Source organism: Bufo bufo, chromosome 5, assembly GCF_905171765.1.
Source record: "Bufo bufo chromosome 5, aBufBuf1.1, whole genome shotgun sequence".
In the NCBI taxonomy this organism is placed as follows: domain Eukaryota; kingdom Metazoa; phylum Chordata; class Amphibia; order Anura; family Bufonidae; genus Bufo; species Bufo bufo.
The window spans coordinates 507,427,738-507,455,128 of NC_053393.1; the positions used below are offsets into that span (position 1 = coordinate 507,427,738).

The following is a 27,391-nucleotide window of genomic DNA, read 5'->3' on the forward strand; positions in this document are numbered from 1 at the left end:
ATGCCCCATTTGTATATTTTTTCTTTTGTTTTAATACTTGAAAAAGAAAATAAATTTGAACTATTGCTGTAGTAGCTTCAGAACCTTTAGCGGAATTAAGGCTTCCACAAGGAACAAATGGTTCTCCCACGTCGCAATCAGGCCCTGGGAGTGCATCACTCCTGGGAAAAGACTCCTCAGATGGTCTATGATTGCCGATGGGTGTTTGCTATGTGAAACAGCAGGAAATGGGTGGCTTTGGCTCTGGAGTGAGCACCATATTTAAAGTGCAGACATCCACCATACATGTATGGCAGATGTCCTCAAGAGGTAAAGAGTATATTTATTTTTCACTACTCTTCTGTTGGCAAGTACTACCTATCATATTTTAATGCTTGCTTTCTCTAATATTGGCTATCTCTAATTTATTCATGACTAAATATCCTTGTTTTCTCTCATGATTTATCTCCTTAATAAATATACAGTAGCCAAATGTGATTGTGAGGACATTTTGGATTTTCAGTGCACAGAATTCTTTATCACAAACTATCTTTTTACAATTCATCATTCATATCCTTCTTTTACAATCTGAATATGTAGGTTTTATTTAGCATGCAATCAGTACCTGGTTGACCTCAAACATATGGATTCTATGGGTCAAGCATGTAAGTATTTTTCTTAAAAGATCTATTTAATGAATGATACTATGCACAAGATTTCGGTCATGGACAATTTGCCTAGTTTCGCAACCCATACAAAATAAAATATTTATTTTATAAAATAGGATCTCTCTAGTATATATATTTTCTGGAAAATTATATGTCTTTAAATATATCAAATGTAAATTAGAAATTCCATCTTGATTCTATGAAAGCCAATGCACATACTACACTGTAAATCGTATATATGGGACATACACTGTATAGTAGGACATTGACTATTTTTGTTACAGTTGGCACATTCACATTAAGAAGCAATCATTTTGCTTAGCACATGAAAAGGTACATCTGATATAATTTCCCTACACTTCTGAATTGCAAGTAATATGACGATCTAAAAGCAAGACTGGAAATGGAGTAAATGTTTTTTTTCAAATACAACTATACCTAGGTTTTACAGCACAATATTGAATTAGTTTGATAACGCACCACAAATACATTCACACAGCTCTGACAACTCTATAGTATAGCTAAGAGTTTCCACCAGCCCTAATGATTACTTTATAAATCCTGTCCAAGGCGTTCAATTTCATCAATCAGAAAATCAATGTCTTGATGAGCTGCTGCTGGGTTAGAGATCACCATGCGGAAGAAGTTTACTTTGTCTCCAAGAGGTTGATAACTGACCATGGTGGTTCCATATTCCATCATCCGGGCCTTGATCACTGGTGCCACCTGGAGAAAACACAATAGAAGAAATTGTATTATCATATACAGAAAACCAAATGTTGGGCTGGACATTCTTGGACCCACTAGAGGAAAGGTTTCGAAGGGCTCATCCTACTGTATATGAAAAGGTTGAATCATAACTTTGTTATCATTGTACACTGAGGACATATTATCAAGATGATCAATTAGGTCATATGGGAGTCAATCCATATAATGGGGACACAAGTGTCTTATAATTATGCTTCAAATATGGTTGCATTTTTCTAGGCCTTTTGTAGTGTACGGGAGCTGTAATGCCCGTCACTACAGAAGGGTCACTTGTGTGCTGTCGTTTCCCCTTATTTATGGGGAGGTTGGTATAAGTCATCTTCATAAAATATAATGTAATGTAATGCTATGTACTTCCCTGTTACTGTGAAATGTGCACGTGCAGGCCAGCTAGGGGTGTCATTCCAGCTCTAAGTCACTAGAGGGAGCTAGGGAGCCCTAGGTTATATAAGGCCCAGTCAGGGAAGGAAAAGTTAGATCAGACTATGTCTGAGTTAAGTCCAGGCCATGAGCCTGTGAAAGCAGAGCAGGCCTGGAGCTTGCAGACTAGGAGAGGGTATTGCAGTCCCTGTAACCGGGTTCCAGATCCAAGGAGAAGGTTCCCCTCCTGAGTCCAGATTTGCAGAAGCAGGAACACCACAGTTAACCAGCCTGAGGACACTGAGAGCAGAGTCAAGTCTAGGAAAGCAAGAGGTACTAAAGACTGCAGAGGAGGTACTTGATATTTATAGACCCAAGGATATACGCCAGAGCTAGGGCATCGGGCCTTGGAGAAGAGTTTCCATGTTCCAGGATCAGTCAGGAATAGAGTGCAAGCCGCCTGTACTGCAAGTCCTGTGTTTAACCCTCTGAAATCACCTTGCTACATATGGCCTGCATTAAATGTACCAAAACTAACTGTCTTCAAAGGAACTGCGTTTCCAACTATGTCCGTGTATGACAACCACTGGAGAACAAGTAAAGCATAAGTTCTGTTTTATTATTACGTGGTTCCTCAGTTATTCCTGCTATCAGCAAACGGTGTGCCACCGTTACTTGGCACTGGCGTCACGAACACTACCTTTCACTACTTGCCCTTGCAGAGAGTCAGCTGTCTCAGGTTAGTGGTCACAATTGCACTACAACACCCAGGAACACTATCAACCCTAACTTGAGTACGCTGCACTTTTATGTCCATTATTGTGTCGGAGATAGCACCTATAGGGGAATTTTCTGGTACCATGATGGCCAAGTCCAACCCTGACTTCCTAGGCCATTAGGTTGATATCAGGCTGTGCCACCATCAGGGGCGGACTGGGAATTTAAAATGTCCCTAGGAAAAAACCTAAAAGTGTCCCCAAGATGTAGGCGAGTTCAAATTGACAGAAGGCAGAGCAACACAAGTAGGCAGGGACAACAAAAGTAGGTAGGGCAATCAATACCGTTGTGCATTACAAAATACCACCCCAGCAAAACCAAATACCACAAGACGGTGATACAGTTCATTTCAGGAGAGCACCTGCGGCTGCTGGCCAGGTGAATAAATACATGATGCTCCTAGCATTAATTAATGCTGAGAGCATGAGATCACTACAGTATGTACCTGGCCAACAGCTATGAGGAGGGCTTGGGTGGCTCCCTGGTTATCAGCCAAACAGTAGGGAATATGGCCAGTTTGCCCCTGGCCACCATTGTCTCATTCATCCATTGGGAACTCATTAAGATGCAACTTGATAGCATATAGTTAATGTTCATTAGGTTATTGTGAATCATGTATTCTTTTTTCATTTCATTCAATTATTTTATAACATGTTTCAAGACAATAACAATCAAGCAAGACACAAGAAAAAAAAGACTCAAAAAAACTTTTATTACACTTTCAAAACAATAAAAAGTGAAAATAAATGAATCCCTCTCATAAAATCCCCCCATCTCCTGACTATGGCAGCAATAATCTCACTAACTAAAAATATCCATTAAGTTTAATAAAGTCCAACCAAGAGGCCCATTCTCCCTCAAAAGCTAGTCTGTTATTTCTTTTTATAGCAATGCACTTATTGTCTAGCAAAATAATATTCATCTTATCAGCATGCTATTTCCCCTCCTTTGCAATTTGTGTAAAATGAACTTTCACAGTCAATAAGATATTCTGAATTGATTTTTTCAATTTCTAACCCCAACGCCCAATAAATATACTGTTGACATAATTTCAATTGACCAGTTGAAGTCTTCAACCACTGTACACTCCCACCACACAGGACAAGTTGAAACTGTTTCTTCACAGCCTCTATAACAGTTATTATTGCCCTTATTATACATTTTATAACTTCTATCTGGGGTAATATACTGCAGGCTCTGTGTAAATCCATCAAAGCTGTTTCCTGCAATTATTTACCCTCTTTACCTGAAAGATTATTGTCAACCGTCTTAAAAGGGGGTTGTCTGAAATTTTGATATTGATGGCCTATTCTCAGTAAAGGCCATCGATATGTGATCAGTGGGTTTACGACTCCCGGCAACCCCGCAGATCAGCTCTTTGAAGAGACCGTGGTACTCCAGTGAACACTGCATTCTCTTCTTAGGTGTGTAACATCACGTTCATCGGTCATGTGGCTTAGGTACAGCTCAGTCCCATTCAAGGGAATGGGGTTGAGCTGCAACATCAAGCACAGCTGCTATCCAATACATTATGCTGTGCTTGTAAGCTGCGAGGAGGCTTAAGCCTCCTCAAACCACTCATTCAAATGGGGGTGCCAGGAGTTGGATCTCCACTGATCACATATCCTGAAAATCTCAAAAAACTTATTTAAAGGCAACCTGTTAAAATGAACATCCAATCCTCAGGCAGAATGGTATAGAGCAGGGGGAGCTGAGCAGATTGATACACAGCTTTGTGGTAACTAGTAATTTTTTATTTTATCTCCTGCTCACAGGATTAGCAGCCCAGTGGGCGGTCCTGTCAATGATTGACAGCTATCCCTGAATGCATACTGATACGGGGAAGACTTTCAGTCATTGATTAGGACCATCTATTGGATCTTCAGCCTAGAAAGAATAGGAAATAAAATAAATGTGAAGTTATATTGTATCTTTTTCAACAAAACTATGGGGGTCATTTACTAATCTGGAATACGCCTAAATTAGGCGCATTTCAGTTGCATATGGTGGTGCAACGACTTTTCCCCACTCATGCCAGGTCTAAAATTGTGGGCGTGGTGGGGTGGGGAAGGGAATGGGGAGTGTAGAAAATGGTCTAAATATAAGACAGCTAGGAAGCTGTGTTACATTTAGAACTGGCACTGGATTCGCCAAAGTTATAGAGAGGCGATCGCTTCTTCATAAGTTCGGCGATCCACCGCCAGCTATGAGCCTTTATTAAGACCGGCGTCTAAAACATCGGTCTCAATAAATGCGTCTCTTCCTGCTCTATAACATGCTGCCTTCGCATCAGACCATATGTTCTACATGACTGGTCTATGTGTGTTTGGTGGCATAACCCAGCAACAAGAGGGGGTTCCCTCTGTCATATATATAATTCTAAATCTCCATTACCTTCACAAGTCTTGCCATTCTTTCCTCATTGTCTTCCATGTGCCTTAAACTTGGGGGTAGGTACCAAAAGCAAACATTGGTATGCTGAGGCTAAACAAAAACAGAAGTATACTATACATTAACATCAGATATAAAAACATACTATGGTTAGCTAGAAGCAAGTGGGCAAAAGTATGTAATTTATTTACTGTGTTATTACAGAATACAGATATTTATTGGACCTCATAAACAGCTCGTGACCACCACAGTCAGATAATGTATAAATATATACATAACAACCATCCAGGCAATGGTGGAACATCAAATGAAATAATTCAAGCTTGATATGGGCCTATATTTTCATATAGTGTCCATAGATTACTGAGCATTTAATATTGTTCAAGAAGTTAAACTCACACAACCACTGTATATAATAAGTGAAAGTGTTGCACTTTTTATAGTCATTGGTTATTGCTATAAAATACAGCATTTGCTGAAATTAAGACCATTTTATATAATGGCTAGAGTTGCAAGAAATCAAATTTGATGTTTAAAGCTAGATCAACACTTAAAACCATTTTATTGCTCCAAAGCAAAAAAATATATAAAAAATTTGCAACTTTGCAAAAAATTAAATAAAACACAAACTAAAACACAACTTCTATGCAAATAGGTGTGTCACCGTGGTTACAGACTACAAACAAGCCTGTGTAGTCAGATTTTTTTCAGTTACAGAACTAGTTGACGCCTACTTATTGTTATATAAATAGTTAGTAAAAAGAAATGGGCAGATGGAAAGGAAAATGACTAAAGGCTAAGACTCCACAGGGTTTGTTTGTATAAGAGCTGTTGACACAATAGTAGATAGTAGATTTTTTTGATGCATTGCAGCTGTATGATACTATTGATTGTAAAGGCAAACATATACTTTAAATGGTTAAGACATTATCATGTACTGTTTGTTTAATGTATTAGGCTACTTTTACACTCGCGTTTGGCTTTCCGTTTCTGAGATCCGTTCAGGGCTCTCACAAGCGGTCCAAAATGGATCAGTTTTGCCCTTAATGCATTCTGAATGGAAAAGGATCCGCTCAGAATGCATCAGTTTGCCTCCGATCAGTCACCATTCCGCTCTGGAGCCAGACACCAAAAGGCTGCCTGCAGCGTTTTGCTGTCTGCTTGATGAAACTGAGCTAAACGGATCCATCCTGGCACACAATGTAAGGCAATGGGGACAGATCAGTTTTCTATGACACAATCTGGCACAATAGAAAACGGATCCGTCTCCCATTGACTTTCAATAGAGTTTATGACGGATCCGTATTGGCTATGTTACAGATAATACAAACAGATCTGTTCAAGATGCATGCGGTTGTATTATTGTAACGGATCCGTTTTTGCAGATCCATGAAGGATCCGCCCAAAACGCGAGTGTGAAAGTAGCCTTAGTTAAAGTAAATGTCTAACTCTTAGCAAATATTAAACAACTCTTATGGCATATGCAGAACCATTCACTTCAATAGGTCCGCAAAAAAACTGAAATGAGTCAGTGTGCACTCCGTTTCCGTATGTCCACATGTCTTTTGCAAAAAAAAATAGAACATGTCCTATTCTTGTCCGTTTTGCGGACAAGGACAGGCATTGTATTGTATAGTGTTTTGTGGACCGCAGAATACATACGGTCGTGTGCATGATCCCTTATCCTAAGAATATCCAGGACAACCCCCTCAAAACTTTCTACTGCAGTTTTTATTACTGGCCACATTGGACTCTGGTACACTAAGCAGTTGAATTTTCATTCTGTATTTCATTACTATATTTTTTTGTCTAACATGAGAACAAAAACGTCAAGGAAATACTTCTACTTTCCTTAAATTGACAACATTCCCATAAACAAATATTCCCTCTAACCCCATGGCCTGACAGTATACATATGGGACACACTGGAACTAAGACAATGCAGATGTTTAATGCTTTAATATATATATATATATATATATATATACATACATACACATACTGTATGCATAACTGGCCCATTATAGTTATAATAATGTGACATACAATTTGTTGGAACATACCTTTCCTTCAATGACCAGTTCATAGCCTTCCCGATTCTTTATTTTATTATACAGATATTCTGCCAGTTCTAAGCATTTATCAATCTGAACCTCAAATCCTGTTGTTCCCTGGGAAAGAAATAAGATTGAAAAATTATGTACAACTTTCAGATTCATAATATTAAAAGTGCTGCTGTTCCTTTTGAAATATACTTATCCTCCTGCTATTTAGTGACTTACTCAGGGTAGGTTCACATCACTGTTTAGTTTTCCATTCTTCTGATCCACCAGAAAAACATAAAAAAACAACACCCTCCACCCCCCCCCCCCAAAAAAAATGAATCCTTTATTTTGATCATCCATTGTGCTTATTTTTCATCTTTTTTAGTAATTTCAGTCTTGGATCCATTATTTTTGATTGGGGGAAAAGTCAGTGATTGTGAGCCAAAATTAGGAGTAGGGATTGTACATCAATAAGGTATATTGAAAAGAATTGCACTGAGGATGAGCGATTCAATTCAGAATTCATTCAGAATTTTTTTGTGATTATTAAGTAAGTAAAAGTATAGAAATGAGGAAAGACAGAATAATTCCCTCACGCATAACATTTAAATGAAAGTGACATGTGCAAACTCTCCATCCTCAAGGACAGAAGAATAAGAACATCTCACCCAAAAGTAAACTTTTGTAAATGAGATATGTAAAACATCTGGTCTAAAACAAAAAACAAAACAAAAAAAAAACCGAAGAACCAAAAAGTCTGAAATAACCTTGGTGACTACTCTTCGTGGTGCTGTTTATCATTAGGGAGATGAAAAAATAACCATGATGAGTATTGTATGCCAGGCAGCACTGCTCTCGGCTTTCTAGATAGAATATATGTAAATTTCCATGTTTCTGTTCAGCTAGCATGCGATAAGATCATCATTCTTTTCTTTATTGGAAGAAAAACTCATTTGAATATCTTTCCCAGAAACCCAAAGGTATGCAAATGATCTTGCCTGACAAAATGGAAAAGAGAGGATACCCTGTATAATATCAGCAGAATTAAGACATGTGAATTTGCATAGATTCTTCCTAGAAACCGGGAGCCGTGTTGCCTTGCATACAATACTAGCACCGTGAAGAGTTTTTAATATTTTTCTTCCTTTCTATGCTGACATTTGTTTGCTGAGGCTTTAAAAAAATAAATAAATGAATAGTTGGAGGCAGGTGGGTATTATATACTAATTTTAAAGCTAATTAGAGTATATTTGTGTTGGTTCCGAATCCAACTTTTCAAAAAGTTTGACAAATTAGACCCGAAATTAATTTTGCTCATCTTCAATTTGCATCTGTTCTGTATTTTTAATCTCTATTCAGTTTTGGCTCATGATCACCGATGGAAATCACTGACCAAACACTCACTTGTGAAAATGGCCTAACACCCTCATATATTATAAAATTACATCTCTGATCCCTAGGTTTATTTCCTTTTATGCTCACAATATAAAAAATTTACTTTATAGTGTGGTATGGTTTTCTAAGAGATGCTATCTTGGAGTACCTCAATGAAAATAAGCAAATAACGCCATATCAGCATGGCTTCATGAGGGATCGGTCATGTCAAACTAATCAGTTTCTATGAGGAGGTAAGTTCTAGACTTGACAGCGGCGAATCAATGGATGTCGTATATCTAGACTTCTCCAAAGCATTTGACACTGTACCGCATGAAAGGTTAGTATATAAAATGAGAATGCTTGGTCTGGGAGAAAATCTCTGTATGTAGGTAAGTAACTGGCTCAATTATAGAAAACAGAGGGTGGTTATTAACGGTACACACTCAGATTGGGTCACTGTCACTAGTGGAGTACCTCAGGAGTCAGTATTGGGCCCTATTCTCTTCAATATATTTATTAATGATCTTGAAGAAGGCTTGCACAGTAAAATATCAATTTTCGCAGATGACACTAAACTGTGTAAAGTAATTAACACTGAAGAGGACAATATACTGCTACAGAGGGATCTAGATAGATTGGAGGCTTGGGCAGAGAAGTGGTAGATGAGGTTTAACACTGACAAATGTAAGGTTATGCATATGGGAAGGAATAATGCAAGTCACCTGTACATACTAAATGGTAAAACACTGGGTTACACTGACATGGAAAAGGACCTAGGAATTTTAGTGAACAGCAAACTAAGCTGTAGAAACCAGTGTCAGGCAGCTGCTGCCAAGGCCAATAAGATAATAAGTTGCATCAGAAGGGGCATAGATGCCCATGATGAGAACATAGTCCTGCCATTTTACAAATCACTGGTCAGACCACACATGGAGTACTGTGTACAGTTCAGGGCGCCTATGAACAAGGCAGACATAGCAAAGCTGGAGTGGGTTCAAAGGAGGGCAACTAAAGTAATAACTGGAATGGGGGGACTACAGTACCATGAAAGATTATTAAAATTAGGGTTATTTACTTTAGAAAAAAGACGACTGAGGGGAGATCTAATAACTATGTATACATATATCAGGGGTCAGTACAGAGATCTCTGCCATCATCTATTTATCACCAGGACTGTGACTGTGACGAGGGGACAACCTCTGTGTCTAGAGGAAAGAAGGTTTGTACACAAACATAGAAGAGTATTCTTTATGGTAAGAGCAGTGAGACTATGGAACTCTCTGCCTGAGGAGGTGGTGATGGTGAGTTCACTAAAAGAGTTCAAGAGGGGCCTGGATGTATTTCTGGAGTGTAATAATATTACAGGCTATAGTTACTACAGAGGGAGATCCAGGGAGTTATTCTGATTGCCTGATTGGAGTCGGGAAGGAATCTTTTCCCCCTTAAGTTAGGAAAATTGGCTTCTACCTCACAGTTTTTTTTTTTGCCTTCCTCTGGATCAACTTGCAGGATAACAGGCTGAACTGGATGGACAGATTTCTTTTTTTGGCCTTATAAACTATGTTACTATGTTACTATGCCATAGACATGATATATGTGTTAAATCCAATAATATTCTATTTCTAGCAGTCTAGTCTAGTCTTGTTCTAGTCTAGTTTGTATTCCAAGTGCAATGGTGTTCAATTCCAGTGGTTTGCTCTAGTTCCACTTCTAGCATCTTGTGCTCCATTTTCCTGGTTTTTGACTGGTTGCTGGGGTTCAGGTCTTCTTTGTTTGGGTTTCTTGTTTCTGGGTTATAGCTCCCCTGGTAACAATGTTAGTGTCAGTTTTGGCAGATTAGGATTTCCATTAAGGATAAGTTTATTGTGAGGGTCAGCGGTGCCTGTTGTTGGGAGCCAGCATGCAGGGATACATCTAGAGTAATATTCAGGGAAAGTCTGAGTTAGGGTCGGTTATTGTCTGTTTGTTCAAACATCTGTTCACCATAAGATCACCATCATCTGATTGCTCTGTCATTTGGCTACCATCACTGTCCTGTTCCAATGTTCTATTGGTGAATTTCTTTTTTTTTTATGTTACTGACTAGTGTTGTGATTACATTTCTTATTTATTTGACTGTCCAATTGTTGTGTAATTTGGTCCTACTCTAGTTCCTACTGTAATTAATAATAACTGAGCATTGGGAGACACTGTTAGTACCCGAGAAAGAGATTGCTATAGGTGAGGTCCAATTCAGCTGTCTTGTGTCCAACCAGTGTTGTTACATCGAGCATGTGTCCTACAACTTTATTTAAAATCTTTGAGCCTGATGGTATTCTATATGATAGCACCTTGTCAAAAATTTTTTTTTAACTTCTTAAGGACACAGCCATATTTCACCTTAAGGACCAGGCCATTTTTTGCAAATCTGACCAGTGTCCCTTTAAGAGGTGATAACTTTAAAACGCTTTGACTTATCCAGGCCATTCTGAGACTTTTTTTTGTCACATATTGTACTTCATGACACTGGTAAAAAAATACCAAATTTCCCAAATATTTTGAAAAATTAGCAAATTTCCATGTTTTAATTTCTCTACTTCTATAAAACATAGTAATACCTACAAAAATAGTTATTACTTTACATTCCCCATATGTCTACTTCCCCATATGTCTACTTCATGTTTGGATCATTTTGGGAATGACATTTTATTTTTTGGGGATGTTACAAGGCTTAGAAGTTTAGAAACAAATCTTGAAATTTTACAAAAATTTTCAAAAACCCACTTTTCAAGGACTAGTTCAGGTCTGAAGTCACTTTGTGAGGCTTACATAATAGAAACCACCCATTCTAGAAACTAAACCCCTCAAGGTATTCAAAACTGATTTACAATTTCATAATTTCACTTTTCTGGCAGATTTTCCATTTTAATATTTTTTTTCCAGTTACAAAGCAAGGGTTAACAGCCAAACAAAACTCAATATTTATGGCTCTGATTCTGTAGTTTACAGAAACACCCCATATGTGGTCGTAAACTGCTGTACGGGCACACGGCAGGGCGCAGAAGGAAAGGAATGCCATACTGTTATTGGAAGGCAGATTTTGCTGGACTGGTTTTTTGACACCATGTCCCATTGGAAGCCCCCCTGATGCACCCCTAGAGTGGAAACTCCAAAAAAGTGACCCTATTCTAGAAACTACACCCCTCAAGGTATTCAAAACGGATTTTACAAACTTTGTTAACCCTTTAGGTGTTCCACAAGAATTAATGGAAAATAGAAATACAATTTCAAAATTTCACTTTTTGGGCAGATTTTCCATTTTAATAATTTTTTCCCAGTTACAAAGCAAGGGTTAACAGCCAAACAAAACTCAATATTTATGGCTCTGATTCTGTAGTTTACAGAAACACCCCATACGGTTTTTAAAAGGCAGATTTTGCTGGACTGGTTTTTTGACACCATGTCCCATTTGAAGTCCCCCTGATGCACCCCTAGAGTAGAAACTCCAAAAAAGTGATCCCATTTTAGAAACTACGGGATAGGGTGGCAGTTTTGTTGGTACTATTTTAGGGTACATATGATTTTTGGTTGCTCTATATTACACTTTTTGTGAGGCAAGGTAACAAGAAATAGCTGTTTTGGCACCGTTTTTATTTTTTGTTATTTACAACATTCATCTGACAGGTTAGATCATGTGGTATTTTTATAAAACAGGTTGTCACGGACATGGCGATACCTAATATGTATACATTTTTTTTATTTATTTAAGTTTTACAGAATGATTTCTTTTTTGAAACAAAATAAATCATGTTTTAGTGTTTCCATTGTCTGAAAGCCATAATTTTTTCAGTTTTTAGGCGATTATCTTGGGTAGGGTATGATTTTTGTGGGATGAGATGACGGTTTGATTGGCACTATTTTGGGGTGCGTGTGACTTTTTAATCGCTTGCTATTACACTTTTTGTGATGTAATTGTGACAAACAATGGTTTATTTAGCACCGTTTTTATTTTAATTTTTTTACGATATTCACCTGAGGGGTTAGGTCATATGATATTTTTATAGAGCAAGTTATTACGGATGCTGCAATACCTAATATGTATACTTTTTTTTATTTATGTAAGTTTTACACAATGATTTAAATTTTGAAACAAAAAAAATAATGTTTTAGTGTTTCCATAGTCTGAGAGCCATAATTTTTTTAGTTTCTGGGAGATTATCTTGGGTAGGGTATGATTTTTGTGGGATGAGATGACGGTTTGATTGGCACTATTTTGGGGTGCGTGTGACTTTTTGTTCGCTTGCTATTACACTTTTTGTGATGTAATTGTGACAAACAATGGTTTATTTAGCACAGTTTTTTTTTTTGTTTTTTTACGGTGTTCATCTGAGGGGTTAGGTCATGTTATATATTTATAGAGCCGGTCGATACGGACTCGGAGATACCTAATATGTATACTTTTTTTTTTTTCCCTATTTTTTACCCATTTTTTTTTTATTTATTTAGGGAAAATTACGTTTTTGTTTATTTTTACTTGAAACTTAATTTTTTGGGGGGAAAACTTTATTTTTTCACCTTTTTTTTACTTATTTTTTTATCCCACTTTGGGACTTCAACTTTTGGTTGTCTAATCCTTTACAATGCATTCCAATACTTCTGTATTGGAATGCATTGGCTGTATGAGTAATAAAGTGTGTATTACTCATACAGCTTCCTGCCTGTGAGATCCAGAGGGCTGGATTTCACAGGCTCGTCACAGGAAGGCAGCACCTATGCCTCAGGAAGGCATTGCGCTGCCTTCCATGCCATCGGGTCCCCCCTACAGCCCCACGGGGACCCGATGGCACTGCCGCCCGCAACAGCCGCCGCATGTTAAAGCCGCAAACCGCAGGTCTGAATTGACCTGCGGTTTGCGGCGATCTCTGACACGGGGGGTCACAGGACCCCCTGGCGCATTGAGCCAAGGTGCCTGCTCAATGATTTGAGCAGGCACCGGGTTCCGATCACTGCCCGCCGGGCGGCGGTGATCGGAACTATACATGACGTACTGGTACGTCATGTGTCCTTAAGTACCGGGACAACATGCCGTACCGGTACGTCATGTGTCCGGAACAGGTTAAAGTCTATAATTTCCAGATTGGTCATCAAAGGAGGAAACAGCTGCTAAACACACGAGTATCTAAAATTCCAAACACACTGGGTGGTAAATACTGTATGCATTGAGCAATAATCTTATTAATACATAAAAATATAGCATAACAGATATTGACTCTGGATAATAACACAGACTTACGAAATGAATAAAAAAATATGATGTTATAGAATTAAAGAAGTATAAAGTATTGGAAAAGTTCATGTTACAATGTTTACCTTACCTTAGCTCTCCACATCAACCAAAGTTTAAAAATGTCTACATGACGTCCACATTGCAGGGCCTTGTCCCCAGTGTCATAGGACAGGTCATATTGTTTATCTTGCTGGAAGAGGTAGGATGCATGCATCTGATTGCAGTTTTGCATTATTCCCTGTAGAGAGCAAAAGGATAATAATGAATATAAAGGATATTCACAGGAATCACACAGCAAGGGCAGACTGACCATTTGAGCATTAGGACAGTGGTTGAATGCCTATAACCCCTTAGTCGGTTCTACAACTTCCACTAAAGTGGGGTTCCAGAAGTAACTGAAGTGGCACATAAGTGCTCCTCAAACAGTATTACCATTTTTTTTTATAATTACTGCTCAGGTAAAGCATATTTCTGTAAAATATTTACTCTTAAAGAGGACCTTTCACTTGTAAAAACAATGTGAACTAAGTATGCTGACATATAGAGCGGCGCCCGGGGATCTCACTGCACTTACTATTATCCCCGGGCGCCGCTCCGTTCTCCTGCTATGCCCTCCGGTACCTTTGCTCTGTAAGTTATAGTAGGCGGTGTCTTCCCTTGTCCTGTGGGCATCTCCTTCTCCTAGGCTGCAGCGCTGGCCAATCACAGCTCACAGCCTGGGAGGTTTTTTTCTCCCAGGCTGTGAGCTGTGCGCTGCGATTGGCCAGCGCTGCAGCCTAGGAGAAGGAGACGCCCACAGGACAAGGGCAGACACCGCCTACTATAACTTACAGAGCAAAGGTACCGGAGGACATAACGGGATCCAATTTCAGTTATAAGTCTGCCATATTTTCACCAGCGTTCTAGTATGTTTGATAGCAAGAATAGCGCCATTGGAAACCAATAAGGCCAGTGTGAACAGAGCCTTTTGGTAGGCTCAATATTAATACAATAGTACTGAGGACTAGCTAGGGAACTTACTGATTGCCCTATGCCATTGTAATAACATCCTATTGTTTGTCTAAAGAAAAGTCTCTAGGTTGATTTTTGGGGTTCAACGGAGCATTAAAGGGGTTGACTAAGATTTTTATATTGATGACCAATCCTCGGGATAGGTCATCAATATCAAATTGGCATAGGTCCGACACCCGGCACTCCCGCCGATCAGTTGTTTGAAGAGGTTGTAGTGCTCCGGTGAGTGCCTTGGCCTCTTGTTAGGCCAGTGATGTCACATTCGTCTGTCACGTAGCTGAGCTGTGAATGGGGCTGAGCTGCAATACTGACACAATACAATGTATGGCGCTGTGCTTGGTAAGTGGCAAGTGATTGGGATGGGCAGTTGTGGTACACTGTACCATCGCTACGATCTAGATGACATGCAGTTTTCACAGTGAAGAAGTCTCAGAGCCCTCTTCGAATGGTTGATTGACAGGGTGTTGGACCTTCGCTTAAGGATAGGTCATCAATATTAAGATCTTGAAAAAATCTCCAGGATTCTTACATTGTTGGCCTATCTGCAGTATAGGCAATTAATGCTCAGTTAGTGTTGGGTCTAACCACTGGGAGTAACTACAGCATGTACGTTTGTCTCTATATAAGTAAATGTTTCCTCTCTTCCTTGTGCCATGCTCCGATCCTCCTTTAGCGGTAAAAAGATAGTTGGTCTCTGAATATTATGGAAAAGGTGCCTCAGCTGGCGTGAAAGGGTACTTACTTATTAGAGAATACCTCCAGTTCTGACTGAAACTACATTTTTCTCCAGAAGTTTGAAAATATTGACGGGAGACACAGTCTGAAGAGTAGACGATCCAATTGCCTAGGATGCCCGCTCTCTTGGCTGTATCTCCTACCATCAATTTTAAAGTTCTACTGGGAGAAGAAGCCTGAAATGTACACTATATCACACGATTGGATGATAAATTGGTTATTTAGCTTTTTCCATACGGTGGATTATTATCTTCTCAATACAAATAAGGTATTAAAATAAAATCACATCATGTGGTCCTATGATGTATTTTGTCATAGGAGTTATGAAGTCTTACCTCTTCTCTAACCAAAAGTGCTGAGCACTGGAGTGGAACTCCCATCATTTTGTGTGGATTCCATGTGACAGAATTGGCTCTAAAAAGAAAACCATGAAAAATATATTAGAAAAACATGAACTTTGACTATTGTACTGCTGTAACCGTCAAAAGTTACCATATGCTACACAGGCCATTCTCTGGCTGAACCAAACATAGCAAGCTCTTTTTTTTTCTCATTTTAATAGAAGGTTTTAATTTGGGAAAGGATTTCAACCCTTAATGATGCCCTGACATCCTCTTGTTGTAGCTGATGGGACCTCAGTACAAAAATTTGAGAAGCCCTACTTTGAAACATATATAAGGGGTGCATGACCTGTGGCCTGAAGGTCCACAAGCAGCCCACCATGCAATTTTGTGTTACACACCTAACCATTTGGTCATAGAAAAGCCTGCCTGTGTCTGCCTTTGTCAGATGGCTGCCCTCATGTATTTTCCATGTTGGAGGGGAGTGACATGTAAAGTGGTGCACTAATGGTGCACTGTTTGGCCAGCATTGGATCTCAATATTTTGGCAAAAAGGGCATCTCTTAACCCCTGAGTGGCACTCTAGAAAGGAGTAGATGAGGTGGAGGGGTGGCCATGTGTAACGCACTGGATGTGGATCCACTGCGTCACTGAACTAATTTGATTTAGAAAAAGAGTCCTACGGTATAGATACTCCTGGAAGTGATTGTCAGGCTGCACGGATTGTCCCCTTGGTTCAAGGTGGCAAACAAACTTCATGAAAAATATTCTAATATAATCCAGTGCCGTATTAAAACATAACCTTAATAATAAGTTCGTTTTAAAAAGCTCTGTGGCGTCCTCGGCAAGGCGTCTTACGCATACTGCACTTTGCCAAACCTTAGTCAGGACGTTCCCAGAGAAACATTTAAAACAAAGTATGGCCAATGAAGCAAACGGTAGAAAACACATGTGTGGGAGAACTTCCCACCATATACCTGGCTGAATGAGCTTTAGAGCCATGGAGCTTTTTAAATCTAACTTATTAAAGGTTATGTTTTAATAAGGCTTTGGATTATATTAGAATATTTTCCATGTAATTTGGTTTAGGGTTACTCCTAAGGACGTTATCTAAGTGGCCGTCTGGTTTTCACCCTTTTACTCCTATATATGTTAATCTGGTCTTTGCTGCAGGGAAACCACCAGGCAGCTAGATTTTGGAGTACTCTCCATTCAGTGACACCAGACACAGGCTGGTCAAGGGACAGAGGTGACAGAGAATCATGGTCAGTGGAAAAGCCAAGGTCAGGGCTAGCAGAAAAAAATGACAGTGACTGAAAAAAATGTCTCTTGCTCCATCAGTAGCTAAACAATATGTATAGAGGTACATAAGAAGCCCAAAGAACTATGTATGCATGGAAGTTGTTGAAGGTTTTCCTTCTCCAGGGGCAAAGGTTCAGTTTGTTTCCCTCATCCGTGTATCTGAATACCCTGGACAAAGAAATGTGGCTTGTTGACACCAACCCCCCAGCACCCAGCACCTGGCTGTGCACAGGCAATATATGCTATATGTATTAGGCTCTTCCATGTGCATAAGCCTTTGGAGTCCTTTTTAAAGACTGGACTACCACCATGGAGAAATAGAATTCAGGTAATCCTCTGGCTCCTTAAATTGTTATTACTATATACTGCATACAAATCAGAAATATTTAGCCTACTGTATGTGCAGTAATCCTTTCTTTTGTGGTCACAATTCTCAAAAAATTCTGCCATGCACATAGAGTTAGACTACTTGACTGCTATGGGTCCCTGGGAAAGGATGGAGGAGGGGGTCTAGCACTGAACTACTACTTCTGTTTTCATCAGGAATTCACAGGGTTTTCCAGCAGCCACCAGTAGCGGGAACTTTTTACACACTCCATTTAGATCAGTAATAACTGCATACATTCCTATACACTGAGCTCCCTCTAGTGGTGGCTGCAGGCAGCCAGTTTTGTCAATTACTTCGGGAAAGCAGGAGCTGCATGGTGAGATTAATCAATATTTCCATGACAGTTGTTTGTTGTCATTGCATTGGGCAATACGCTGTCCAGAAAGAGCATCATATTTATGAAGCACCTCTTCCACTTTTTTTTCAACATAAAAGTTGGGTAATGTGTGTAATTAAACATTTTTAAAAATTAATTTTTGCTATGGAGCCCTGTGAGATCTGTGCACGTTCACCTATTATGTGGCGCAACAACATCAAAGAATTCATATATTTAAAAAAAAAATATATTTTTTCTCTTTAAGCCCCTTTCTGCCTTGAATGTCCCTACACAGTAAATGTTGGCAGACATTTGTTGACAGCTTGTTAAGTTTTCAACAATCTTGCAGGATAATGGCTGCAACAGCGGTGAATGAATACAAACTATGAGGTGGTGTTTTATGAAGCAATTTCCTTGATAACATGTACGTGTATCTTTAGTGAACGACTTAAAAAATATCTTAGAAAATGTAAATCATGGGCAGAGATAGATAAGAGAAAAAATAGATGGATAGATAGATAGATGATAGAATAGATAGATCAGGGATGGCCAACCTGCAGCTCTCCAGCTGTTGCAAAACTACAACTCCCAGCATGCCCAGACTACCTACAGATAGCCTACAGCAGGGCATGGTGGGAGTTGTAGTTTTACAACAACTGGAGAGCCACAGGTTGGCCATCCCTGAGATAGATGATAGATATGAGATAGATAGATAGATAGATAGATATGAGATAGATGATAGATACACTGTGTACAGAATTATTAGGCAAATGAGTATTTTGACCACATCATCCTCTTTATGCATGTTGTCTTACTCCAAGCTGTATAGGCTCGAAAGCCTACTACCAATTAAGCATATTAGGTGATGTGCATCTCTGTAATGAGAAGGGGTGTGGTCTAATGACATCAACACCCTATATCAGGTGTGCATAATTATTAGGCAACTTCCTTTCCTTTGGCAAAATGGGTCAAAAGAAGGACTTGACAGGCTCAGAAAAGTCAAAAATAGTGAGATATCTTGCAGAGGGATGCAGCACTCTTAAAATTGCAAAGCTTCTGAAGCGTGATCATCGAACAATCAAGCGTTTCATTTAAAATAGTCAACAGGGTCGCAAGAAGCGTGTGGAAAAACCAAGGTGCAAAATAACTGCCCATGAACTGAGAAAAGTCAAGCGTGCAGCTGCCAAGATGCCACTTGCCACCAATTTGGCCATATTTCAGAGCTGCAACATCACTGGAGTGCCCAAAAGCACAAGGTGTGCAATACTCAGAGACATGGCCAAGGTAAGAAAGGCTGAAAGACGACCACCACTGAACAAGACACACAAGCTGAAACGTCAAGACTGGGCCAAGAAATATCTCAAGACTGATTTTTCTAAGGTTTTATGGACTGATGAAATGAGAGTGAGTCTTGATGGGCCAGATGGATGGGCCCGTGGCTGGATTGGTAAAGGGCAGAGAGCTCCAGTCCGACTCAGACGCCACCAAGGTGGAGGTGGAGTACTGGTTTGGGCTGGTATCATCAAAGATGAGCTTGTGGGGCCTTTTCGGGTTGAGGATGGAGTCAAGCTCAACTCCCAGTCCTACTGCCAGTTTCTGGAAGACACCTTCTTCAAGCAGTGGTACAGGAAGAAGTCTGCATCCTTCAAGAAAAACATGATTTTCATGCAGGACAATGCTCCATCACACGCGTCCAAGTACTCCACAGCGTGGCTGGCAAGAAAGGGTATAAAAGAAGAAAATCTAATGACATGGCCTCCTTGTTCACCTGATCTGAACCCCATTGAGAACCTGTGGTCCATCATCAAATGTGAGATTTACAAGGAGGGAAAACAGTACACCTCTCTGAACAGTGTCTGGGAGGCTGTGGTTGCTGCTGCACGCAATGTTGATGGTGAACAGATCAAAACACTGACAGAATCCATGGATGGCAGGCTTTTGAGTGTCCTTGCAAAGAAAGGTGGCTATATTGGTCACTGATTTGTTTTTGTTTTGTTTTTGAATGTCAGAAATGTATATTTGTGAATGTTGAGATGTTATATTGGTTTCACTGGTAAAAATAAATAATTGAAATGGGTATATATTTGTTTTTTGTTAAGTTGCCTAATAATTATGCACAGTAATAGTCACCTGCACACACAGATATCCCCCTAAAATAGCTAAAACTAAAAACAAACTAAAAACTACTTCCAAAAATATTCAGCTTTGATATTAATGAGTTTTTTGGGTTCATTGAGAACATGGTTGTTGTTCAATAATAAAATTAATCCTCAAAAATACAACTTGCCTAATAATTCTGCACTCCCTGTAGACAGATAGATAGATATGTGATAGAATAGATAGATAGATAGATAGATAGATATCTAGCAAGGTAGGGGAGGGTGTGCATTTAATATTCTGATGCACGGCACTCCCCAATAGCTGCTTGTTATAAAGACTGGCATAAGAACTGCCAGTCTTAAAGGGGATTTCCAAGATTTTCCTATTGGTGAACTATCCTCCTATTGATCAGCTGTTTGAAGAGTCCAGAACACCGCACCCTCTTCTTAGGCCATGTGACGTCACGATCATTGGTCACACGACCGAGGCGCAGCTCAGTCTCATTGAATTGAATAGGGCTGAGCTGCAATACCGAGCACAGCCCCTATACAATGTATGGCGCTGTGTTTGGTAGGCTGTAAGGGGGCTGTGGCGCTCACCGGAGCCTTGTGGCCTCCTTAAACTGATCGGTGGGGGTGGTGCTGGGAGTCGGACCTCCTCTGATCTGATACTGATGACCTATCCTGAAGATAGACCATCAATATTAAACATCCCAGTGACTTTTTTGTTTCCCTTCAGGTACAGGTTCATAGACTTTTCTGCAGATCTTCCCGTTAGTTAGACCATGTTCTATAAAGTCTTATATCCAGTGCCTCTGATCATAATCACTCTAGGGCTACATGCACACGACCATTGTGTGTTTTGCAGTCCGCAAATTGCGGAACCGCAAAACACGGAAGGCGTCCGTGTGCATTCCGCAATTTGCGGAACGGCACGGACAGCCATTGATATAACTGCCTATTTTTGTCCGCAAAAGGGACATGAATAGGACAGGTTATATTTTTTTTGCGGAGCAACGGATGCAGACAGCAGACGGAGTGCTGTCCACATCTTTTGCGGCCCCATTGAAGTGAATGGGTCCGCGTCCAAGCCGCAAAAACTGCAGCTCAGATGCGGACCAAAACAACGGCCGTGTGCATGAGGCCTTATACTCCGCACCATCTGTAGAAACAGGTACAGCACTGTTCCTTTTCTTAACCATGCTCCATTTAAGCTTTAATGGTCCAGTTATTAGGCAGCACACTTTTCGGGGAAGCCAACACCCAGTCAAAGATTGCTTTATTTTCTGTGAAATTGCTGTAATTACAGTGTGTAATACCCTGAAATTAGATTCATTTTAAATACAAATATACCAGTGAAGCTATACCATATGCGATAGGCTGTGTCTTAAGATCACAAGGCAGCTTCCCGGCCATAAGAAAAGAACTGTCACCCCAATTTGCTGCGCTTGGAAACTGACTAAAGCTTCTTTCACTGCTCTGATGTGTGTCAGAGATCAGAGTGTGCAAGTGCCGCTCTTCTGAAGCTGTAATCCCTGGGTGGTAGAGCAATTATCATCTGCAACTGGGTCATATTAACAATAATGATGTATAATTAGTGTCGTCAGTGTGGATCCGAGAGCAGATTATTTCCTCATAAGGTGTTCTACTTCATTTCATGCAGTCTTTTTTTATTATAAAGTTTAAGATTTGTTGCAGTTTTTTTCCTACCATTTGTAATATAATGTTTGATCAGTGGAAAATTACATACAGGTATTGTCATTTCAAAATGATTAAAAAAGTTGAACAGAATAATTTTGCATGGTCAACCTTGAGTGTGAAAATGATCTTTTATCTATCAGATATTTAATATCTATCAACCTAATATCTATCTATCTATCTATCTATCTATCTATCTATCTATCTATCTATCTATCTATCTATCTATCACATATTGATCTCATAAAAGAGAACAAAAGCAAGAATGATAAGTACAGTAAACAGACAGTATAGTAGTAGTAGGTAGATAGACAGACAGACAGGCAGAATTTTTTTTATCAAGATGGATGACAATTTTTTCCCTATGATTTTTATGTTTTTTTTGCTTTTTGACCAACCTAGCACTCCGCCCCCCCCCCCCCTTCAGATTACCTATTACTCTGTAAGCACTGGTGGAGAAAAAAACTAAACAAAAAACTTTTACCTCCTCTGATCTCTAGATAATTCCATATGAATTTGCCCAAGGGGACTAGTTTTTCTCATATAGGGAAAAATGATATACAGTGCATATATATATATCACCATTTTTAGTGATGGACGAATATCAAATGTTCGCGAACCGTGCGTTCGCGGCGGGCCCCATTGACTTTAATGGCAGGCGAACCTAAAAAACCTACAGGTCATATTTGCAGCCACAAAATACTTACTAGAAGTGCACAAACGGTCCTACAACATGGACAGTGACATACCAGCGGGGGGATCATTAGCAAAAATTCCCACAAAAAATATGTATTTTAATCAGGGGCCATTTTTATGCATCTTAAAGGGAAACTCTCAAAAACGTGCCCTGCTGGAGCCTAGGAAATTTTTATTTTAGGCCACGGGAGTACAGGCCCTAAAAATTTGGCATTCACCTGACAAAAAAGAACTTGTGATTATGTGGCTGGAGGTACATTAGGCAGTCACTGGCTAAAAATTTTACTGTCGGCCAGTACAGGCCCCAAAAAACAGGCATTCACCTGACAGAAAAGAACTTGGGATGATGTGGCTGGAGGTACATTATGCGGTCACTGGATACAAATTTTACTGTAGGCCACTGGAGTACAGGCCCCAAAAATTAGGCATTCACCTAACAGAAAAGAACTTGGGATGATGTGGATGGAGGCAAATTAGGCGGTCACTGGATACAAATTTTACTATAGGCCAGTACAGGCCCAAAAAATGAGGCATTCACCTGACAGAAAATAACTTCTGATTATGTGGCTGGAGGTACATTAGGCGGTCACTGGATACAAATTTTACTGTAGGCCAGTACAGGCCCAAACAATTAGGCATTCACCTGACAGAAAAGGCCTTTTATGCCACTGTATATACATAAGACAAGGACCATTCTTTGTTCTGGATGGTGGCGGATATGTGTGGGCTGGCATGAGGAAATTCAATTACACATGGTCACAGGTGTTGAATTCCTATGAGATTCATGCCTCATCAATTTTTTGAAATGTGAGGTAGTCCACACTAGTGTGAGCTAGGCGAGTGCGCTTATCGGTCACGATCCCCCCTGCTGCACTGAACATCCCTTTGGACAGGACACTCAACGAGGGGCAAACCAAGAGTTCCATGGCAAATTGTGCCAGCTTTGGCCACAGGTAAAGCCTGCACACCCAGTAATACAGGGGTTCCTCCCCTTTGAGAGCGTCCACATTGGCCGTTAACCCGATGTAGTCGGACACCTGTCGGTCTAGGCGTATCCTGAGGCTGGATCCGGAGGGCGGCTGTCGATGGGTTTGTTGCAAGAATGATCTCATATCCAAAATGATCAACACATCTTCAAACCGCCCTCTTCTTGTAGGCGGGGTAGGATTGGTAACCGCACCTGTTTCGCTGTGGGTGGAAATTCCTCTGCCAGCGCCCGCAACAGCAGAATGCAGCATCTGTCGCAGCAAGGCCTGGAAATGCTGCATTCTGCCAGCCCTCTGTGATGGTGGTAACATGTCCGCCATTTTGTGTTTGTACCGGGGGTCTAAGTACGTTGCCACCCAGTGCTGGTCCTTGCCCTTTATGTTTGTTATACGGGGGTCCCTCTTCAAACACTGGAGCATGAAGGTCCCTATTTGCACTAAATTGGAAGCCGTGAAGCGCCCTGGCTCCTGCTCATCGCACAGGAGAATGTTGTCCTCGTTCTCCTCCCCCCAGCCAAGGACAACACCAGGGATCCCCGAAAAGTTTAAAGTCCCTTCAAAGCCTGCTCTTCTTGCTCCTCCTCCTCCCCCCAGCCACCATCCTCCTCTGACTCCTTTTCAGACTTCTGCTGACTTGTCTCAGATGGAGTAGCCCCCCCTGGGAATTCATTCAGCATTGCGACTTCCTCATCTTCCTGCTCCTGCATCTCAACGGCTTGATCAATGACATGACACAATGCACGCTCCAGAAAGGAGTAAGGTATGATGTCACTAAAGGCCCCCTGGTTGAGACTCATCAGTTTGGTGATCTTAACAAATGGCCACAGAAATCTGCATGCATCATGCATGAGCAGCCACTGTTTCTGCTGGAGCTGCCTATTAAGCATATACAAGGTGGAGTTCCAGCGCGTCGGGCTGTCACAAATCAGACGTCTAATGGGCAAGTAGTGTCGCCGCTGAACATCAGCAAGGCGAGCCATGGCTGTGTAAGATCTTCTAAAATGGCCAGAGATTTTCCTGGCCTACTGCAAGACGTCCTGGACCCCGGGGATTTTGCAACAAATCGCTGCACGACTAAGTTCAGGACGTGTGCCATGCATGGCTCGTGTGTCATTTTGCCCTGTTTCAGTGCGCTCAGCAGATTGGCACCTTTGTAAATAGTCTCTAATATGGTCCTCATTATACTCAACCTTGGAAACACACAGTACCTGGTAAAAGTCCAATAGTCTACTCAAAATCTATTTTGGGTCACTACATGTTATCCCTTGTCTGGTTCTTGGGACTCTGACAGTCCACAACTGCTGCCTGCTGCTTTCCAGGCCTATCCCCTTCTGATATCTTTTACAGCTTGCAGATAATTTAACACTTTCCGCTTTCTCCATTAATGAATCATTCTAATTTTGTAAAGCAGTTAATCAACAGGCTCTCTGATCCTTAGTTTTCCGCCCTATATAAGCCAGTTCAGCATCCCTATCCGGCCACTCTTAAAGCGCCACTGAGCCTTCAATAAACTCTGCATTAATCAGTAGTACTGTGTGTAAATGAGGAATAACACTATTTCTGGCCATTACATGACTAGTATCTGGCATTTTTAGTAGTCTCTGTGCTTGCTGAATATCAGGTTTGCAGTTCTCTAAGACATGGTGGGTGGAAACTAGCCGGCATCCACTGCACACACAGAAAGTAGAGGAGAATCTTCTTCCTAAACTTCTCTTACTCACTCAGAAGCAGTCCCAGGATTGTAGTCATTACAGAGAAGTAATGGTCTGCATTTTTGTTAATGAAACACTTGTGCTGAGCTATAGCCTTCCTATGTAGCTGTGCAATCTCTCTTTGTCTGTGCCTGTCTCCTCAGCACATGTTCATCCACCTCTCCTCTCAATAGACTTTCATTGACATGTGTAATATGATCCTCCTGCAGAAATTATTTTTCAAAGTGAAAAGCAATTTGCTGATAACAGAACTACTACGAGACATTTCTCACTGATAAAACATATTACACGATTTCTTGTGGTCACTTGTACTATTGATTAATGCAAAGGTGTGTGAAAAGTTAGTGATCATTTAAGAAATATTTTCATTTTTACAATCTCACTACAAAATTTGAATAAATGCCTTAGCTGTGTCCTACACTCTATTAGTTCTACGCGTTACGCTGGTCAATTTTATCCAACCAGTGTGGATAAATATTATAGTCGGTATTTTTGGCCTAAAAACAATTAAACCCAACACTGAGCAGGACAGGGCCATGGTCAGAAAAATGTCTTACACCGGGCAAAAACTAATGCATTCCTGTTCTGGTTGTGAGCGGCAACATCTGGTTAGGACAGATCTGGTGAACTCCAGTAGGCTGCTTTCTGCCGGAAAAGTCTGCTGGATCAGTAAAACTGAGGTGTTAACCTACCCTACGTAATAATAGATTAGAACCTATCGTACAACCTATAGTACTTTTGATATTTTTAAGATATGATTTTTGCACATTAGTTCACTGAAAGTTGACCAAGCAAAACGATTGCAAATAATGTGACATACATAAATGACGGGTTATCAGATTTTCTGGAGTACCAAATGCCAGGTTAAAGGAATTTCACTGTGAATAGATAAATGCATAAATAGATATGGGAGAGAGAGAAGACAGATTTGAGATAAAAAGAAAGATAGATAGATAATAAATAGATATCTAATAAATAGATAAATATTTATGGATTTGTAGGTAGATAGATAGATAGATAGATAGATAGATAGATAGATACAGAGATGATAGTTTGATCCCTTCCCTTAATTCACATTCCCTCCAGTTCCTTGACTGAACTTGATGGACATACGTCTGTTTTTAAACTTATTTAAAACCTCATTTACATGTCAGTGATTCATGGACGCGTGTTGTACGTGTTCTCCGCAGACAGCACACATACCCATTCAATTTATTGTGTGTATTCACACATTAGTGTTTTTAGCACAGAAGCATTCTGTATTTTGTCCGTGTTCATAGATCCATCACGCCCATTATAGTCTATGGGTCTGTGAAAACCATGGATGCAACACAGATTTGTGTTTCATCTGTGTTTCACGGATCATTAGGAAGAGATGCTTATTTATCAGCTGCACAGTATCTGTGAAGCAAAGATGACGCACGGACAGCATAAAAACGGACACATGGACCACACAGGGTTCCTAATGGACATCTTCATGGAGGCATCACTGACCACACGGATTTGAGCACGGACACAGATGTGTGAATCAGGCTTAACTATGTGCTACATAAATAGATACAGTAGATCGATATGAGATGATAGATACAGTAGATATTGTTATATAGGGTGAGTCAAAAGTCGCAGGATGCCTTTTTATTTTAGAAACAAAAGGGAAAGTGAAATATCTGAACAGCCCAGCAAGTAATTGGTGAGGGGGTCTATCTTTTAGGCTATGTCTGGAACGTGGCCACCATCTTGGAAGTTGCCATACTGGATCAAAGGGCAATTTTTTTCAATGGGAAGGGTGTCATGTAGCATAACAAAGCCTAGACCAGAATTTTCTCAGAAATCGATTGCCGCAATCAGATTTACAATATCTCTTGTGGTTAAAAACTTATCAACACAGAAGGTTGCAACAACAACCGGGAGCATTCCCTGTGATACACAGCTATTTGACGTGTTTGTTGTGTTGTCCCTAGTACTGAACACAGAACATGTTGATAATGTGTTGTGATTGTGTTGATATTTTTTGAACCACAAGAGATATTGGAAATCTGATTGTGGCAATCGGTTTCTGAGATAATTCTGGTGTGGTCTTTGTTATCCTACATGACCCCCTTTCCCAATCGATTTCTGAGAAAATTCTGGTCTTCTTTGATATGCTACATGAACCCCTTCTCATTGGAAAAATTTGTCCTTGATCCAATTTGGTGGCTTTCAAGATAGAGGCCATGTTCCTGACATAGTCTAAAAGTCAGGCCTCCTTACCCATTACTTGCTGGGGCATTCAGATATTTCATTTTCTATCTTGTTTCTGAAATAAAAGGGTGTCCTGCGACTTTTGACTCACGCTGTACATGCATATTACTAATGCTGTGTTTATACAGACTGTCAGGATTCTTGCGTTGGCTTTTGGTTATTCTCTTCTCCTTCAGCATAAGAACCTTCTTTTTTTAAATTAAGTTACAGAATTCACCTGCACATAGTATAACAG

The 27,391-nt window shown here is 40.2% G+C and overlaps 1 protein-coding gene across 1 annotated transcript in view; it reads right to left on the reverse strand.

The window, feature by feature from the left end:
• Positions 1-1,199: 1,199 nt before the first annotated feature.
• The window catches only part of GAD2 (glutamate decarboxylase 2), a 135,903-nt gene continuing 109,711 nt past the window's right edge, over positions 1,200-27,391 (reverse strand). Inside the window, exons 12-16 of the mRNA XM_040433011.1 lie at positions 15,713-15,791; positions 13,720-13,869; positions 7,007-7,114; positions 4,947-5,036; positions 1,200-1,373 (exon numbers count right to left, since the gene is read on the reverse strand). Of these exons, the coding sequence (XP_040288945.1) occupies positions 1,200-1,373; positions 4,947-5,036; positions 7,007-7,114; positions 13,720-13,869; positions 15,713-15,791 (601 nt within the window). The remainder of the gene's footprint in view (positions 1,374-4,946; positions 5,037-7,006; positions 7,115-13,719; positions 13,870-15,712; positions 15,792-27,391) is intronic.